This window comes from Gekko japonicus, unplaced genomic scaffold (genome assembly GCF_001447785.1).
Source record: "Gekko japonicus isolate JY-2015 unplaced genomic scaffold, Gekko_japonicus_V1.1 scaffold2560, whole genome shotgun sequence".
NCBI lineage: Eukaryota > Metazoa > Chordata > Lepidosauria > Squamata > Gekkonidae > Gekko > Gekko japonicus.
In genome coordinates, this window is record NW_015177093.1 from 65,480 (window position 1) to 70,321 (window position 4,842).

A 4,842-nucleotide genomic window follows, 5' to 3' on the forward strand; every position below is an offset into this window, starting at 1 on the left:
CTTCCCCCTCCACCCAGCAGAGATTATGCTTATGGAATAACAATGGGTTCTAGCAGGTAAAGTATCTACATTTCTAAAGTCTATTTAAGTCTTTGTCTGAATACTTGTCTTTTCTACTCTGTCCCTCAAGATACCGGGATAAACCAATCAAGCATTCAAATTATTAACGATCCTTCCTGACGTTAATCAGGGATGTCTCCCACCTTTTGTTTACCCTGGCCATTAGTGGTCAAGTTTAATCTGACCATTAGTGGTCAGATAATCCATTCAACTAGCCACCCAGCACCTGGCTTCTATTGTTAAATCCAGACACTGCCTCTCTGGAAGCTCACTGGTCACATCTAGGCCTTGCCCATCCTGATGCCACACACCTCTGGGACTCATCATTGGTCCAGGAAATCTATTGTTCTCACCTGAGACCAGCCCCCAGGACCGCCCATTGGTCTGCATTGTCTTCCTATGGGTATATCCCAGCGTACACATGGCCTCAGACCGTGTGTTTTCTGCCATAATCCAAAATCGCAGTCCACCCCGAACTCTCTGAGTTTAGGCCACAATCCTTTCTTCATGGACCTCTGCACATCTGGACCAGGTTGTATCACCCCTCTATAAGCTATCAATCACCTCTGCTTCCTTATAGTTCTATATTGTGTGTGTGAGTGTTTGAATTGTGCGTTTGAGAATATTTAGTAAAGAAATCCTTATTTTAGCCACCCAGTCTCTTTGTCTGTTCCTGGGTTCTTGGGAATTCTAACTCTGGTATACACAGGTCAGATCCTATAGATAAGCCAATTGCATATTAATAATTATAATTTCCCATCTTTATTAAATAATAGAGCAATTTGGCTAACAAATGAATGCTGGCCGTGAAAGCCTTTGACAACACACAGAGGCATTCTTTGAGTGTTGGTGGAACCTTTCCTCCCTTGAGGTATGCATTCTATCTGGGTCTCAGTTTGTGTGCATTTAAATAGTTTCCAGGCCTCCTGGTGACCGCCTTTCCTACCTGAGGGACCGCCTTTCCCCATATATACCCCAGAGAGCACTACGGTCAGGGGCCCAACACCGGTTGACTATCCCGGGCCCCAAGGAGGCAAGGCTCACCAGCACTAGGACCAGAGCTTATTCTGTGGCGGCTCCCCACTGGGGGAACGAGCTCCCGGAGGAGATCAGGGTCCTGCGGGACCTTTTACAGTTCCGGAGGGCCTGCAAGACAGAGCTCTTCCACCAGGCCTTTCAATAGGAGCCGCCAATAGCACACGCCACCACTGTTACCACCAATGATCCTAGTGAAGGCCGGGATCTTAGATCTGGTCCTTTATATCGCTAAGCTTTCAGGCGCAAGGATGATGAGAGGTGTAATAATGTAGCATGAGATCTGGAAGTGCACCATCTAATGTGTTGTACTGTATGCACTTTAGTAGAAACTGTTAATTTATGTTTTAAAGTACTTATTATGATATTTTATAGAGTTTTAAGTTTTATGTATGTCAATTAGGTACATTGTACCGCAGTGTTAGCCGCCCTGAGCCCGCTAGCGGGATGGGCGGGGTATAAATATAATAAATAAATAAATAAATTGGACTTTCTTAATTCTCCCTTTTAACTTCATTGTTACAAGTCCTCTAACTTTTGTAGAGTTTCCTCTTGTGAAGTCATATGTGCTAGCTTTGGATTTTGGTGGCAATTTTCCATTGACATTAACTGTTGAACTTAATAGCATTGCAATCAACTGTTCTGAACTGGTGCAAGATCAACTACAATCTGAAGCATATTTTGAACACCAGTCAGAACCAAATCTAGAGTCACTATCCCTCTGTTTGGCTCTGTGACCAATTGTTCCAATGCGCAGTCATTAATGATATCTAGGAACCTCATTTCCGTGGCATGACTTGAGCACACATTTACCAAGTGATTATGGCTTGGTTTCTCCCTTCTATCCTCATAAGAAAAACGATTAGAAGTTTTGTTTTTTTTAGCAAACAACCTTAGCAGTCAGAAGGAGACTGGAAATACCCCTGTGGGGGAAGGACTAAGGTATCCTTACATATAAATGTTGGGGGTGTACCATATGCCACAACAATAGGCCAATGATTCAGTTTCCCTAAAGACAATAATTTGGTCCTTACTAGAGCTTAACAGCTTACCTCGGTTCCACTAAAATAAGAGGAACACACAGATTCACATTTTGGGGATGAGGGAGAGGTTGTAAAAGTTGAGTAATTAGGACTTCCCGTCTTATCAATTTTCTCTTTGATATCTTCAAGCAGCATTCCAAGTTTAAATATTTCTCCCTCTACTCTTCTAAATACAAATATAAGATACAAAGTTATAAATACTGCATAATACAACTTGTAGTATAGTATTAAGAATTAAAAGAAAACATAGTATTGGAAGCCTAAGTACTTCAATTAGAAAAACAAAATATTTAATGTGGAATATTTGCTGAATATGATGTTGATGAATTATAAAATTAACAGTAGTTGCAATCATAACATTTACTCATGACCAAAGAATTATGGTGGAGGGTGTCCAACAAAGCAATAGTCTGCACTAAAGATCAGATAACAAAATGAATGAATGGATAATAATATGGGGAATGAATGGATAATAATTTTTGCGCCGGGCACTGTACGTCCCCCCCTTTCGTCCAGCCTCTGGCCCTTTGACAGGCCGACTTTCTTCCCCCCCCTTCTCGCCCTCCCTTCCCTCCTGCCCCATGCAACGTGCAGCAGCCTCCCACCTGGGGCTGCCGCTGAAATTATGCTTTCGTGGAGTTCATCACAAGCCTGGCTCTTTCGCTGCACAGAGGCATCCCGCCAGAGGGAAAACAAGGGTGCTTTTGCAGAGCCAGACTCCCTCTCCCGCTCTCCTCCTGTGGCGGCCTCAGCTAGACGGGCCTCTTGTGCCGCTGCCTGCTCCCCCCCAGGCCGCTCCAGGTGCACCGCCCCCGCGCTTCAGAGCCTTGCGCTGCCTCCCCCCCGCGCCGGAGCCAGCGAGCGAGGGCAAGGCGCACTTGCGGTTCGGCTTGGCAAGCCCTTTCTTTACTGGCAGGGGTGTTTTCGGTTTCAGAGTAGGGGGCCTGTCCTTAGGCGGGCGATTTCCACAATCCAATGCAAAATGGCCTTTCTCGCCGCATTTGAGACAGAGCCCCATCTTCATGCGGAGATCCCGGGCTGATTCGGAGAGACAGGGCCAGCCGTGGCGCACAGGGCAGCAGCAGCTCTTTGGTGCGCGGGGTGGGGGGCACCCGGGCGGGGCGCAGTTTGGCGCCCCTGAGGGCCGGCGCGCCCTAGGCGAGTGCCTAGCTCACCTAGCGGGTGAGCCGGCCCTGGTTCTAGTATTATGGGAGAGTGAAAAAAGCTCTCTTTATCCCTTTTCTCTATCCAACACATAATTTTATAAATCTCTGTCATGTCTCTTTTTTTTCTAAACTGAAAAGTCCCAGACTCTCCAGCCTTTCCTCATAGGAAATGTACTTTAACACTGTAATCATCTTGTTTGCTTGCTTTGTTTTCAATCCCTTTCCTAATAATTCCTAGCATTTTCCCTTTTTCACTTGTGCCACACATTGGGTTGACATTTTCATTGAGCTTTCCACTGCAACCCCAAGATCTTTCTTTCTTTCTTTTTTTGAATTCCCCTAAGGAGAGTTTGTACTTTTTAAACCCCCAAAGGGGATTTTTTATTGCATTTTTAACACTACAAACTACAACAGAAAATAAGGAAGGGAACTACATTTAAAGGATAAAGAAAGATACCCACTACTGACTAAAAACCCAAGAGAGGAGATCATCTCACCAGTTTAGACAAACATTTAGTCTTAATCTCATTAATCTTACTATCAACTGAGTCAAATTTAACATTAACTTTTCTAAGTCTTAAGTTTAAAATTTAACTGTCATACAGAAATACTCCAGAGCATCTCATTTCAACATTTTATAAAGGCACAATTCAGAGTCCTTCAGCCTTTACTTCTCCTTGCCTAATCTCTTCTGGAGTTTATAAGGACTTTTAGGGGCTGCCGCCCCTTTCTCTGAAAGAGAGTCCTCTCCGGAGGATTCCGAGTCCAACTCACCATCGACTTACTGTCCATCCCTTTTTTCCCTTCTTCCCCTGGCTCACCCAACTGGACTCTTAAAAATTCCCGTGCTTTCTGAACAGAGTCAATCTTTTCTTTTTTGTCCTTGATTTTGAAGGTTACGCCTTCTGGAGTTAACCATCTATATCCAATTGCATTTGTCTGTAGAAAAAGAGTTAATTCTTTATATTTCTTTCTCCTTTGTCTTATCTCAAATGGAATATCTTTCAATGTTCTGATGGTATTCTCCCCCACTTTCAGGGGTGCTCCAGATACTCCTTTCAGGATTGCATCCCTCACATGCCTCTTCGAGAATCTTACCACAATTTCTCCAGGCAGATTATTTTTCTTTATATAGCCTGAATATGAGCCACATCCATATCGTTTAACAAACATTCCACCTTCATATCTGTCGCTGGGACCAATGTTTCACTCATTAGTTCCTTAAGATTCTCTCCCTTAGTCTCTGGCATGCCCTGGAAGCGAAGAATCATATTAGCCTTTTCCATTTGTAGTTGTAACAGCTGATCTTCCGTAGAAACTTGCTTCTTTCCCAGCTTTTGAACTTTCTTTTTCACCTTTTGTACAATGGCGTCCACTTCTTTAACCTTCTCAGCTGTTTCATTCATCATTTTAAGTGTCTCGTTTATCTGTGTTTGCTGGGTGGTGATACACTGAGTCATTGTTGTCATCTGCTCCTTGATGTTATTCATCTGGTCCAATAGGGGGCGCATGGATTCTGCCAAGTCTTTGCCAGCTCG

The 4,842-nt window shown here is 44.0% G+C and overlaps 1 protein-coding gene across 1 annotated transcript in view; it reads right to left on the reverse strand.

Annotated features, from left to right (window-relative positions):
* The window catches only part of AKNAD1 (AKNA domain containing 1), a 26,640-nt gene that overhangs the window by 10,801 nt on the left and 10,997 nt on the right, over window positions 1-4,842 (reverse strand). The window contains exon 7 of the mRNA XM_015428271.1: window positions 2,148-2,304. Within this exon, the coding sequence (XP_015283757.1) occupies window positions 2,148-2,304 (157 nt within the window). The remainder of the gene's footprint in view (window positions 1-2,147; window positions 2,305-4,842) is intronic.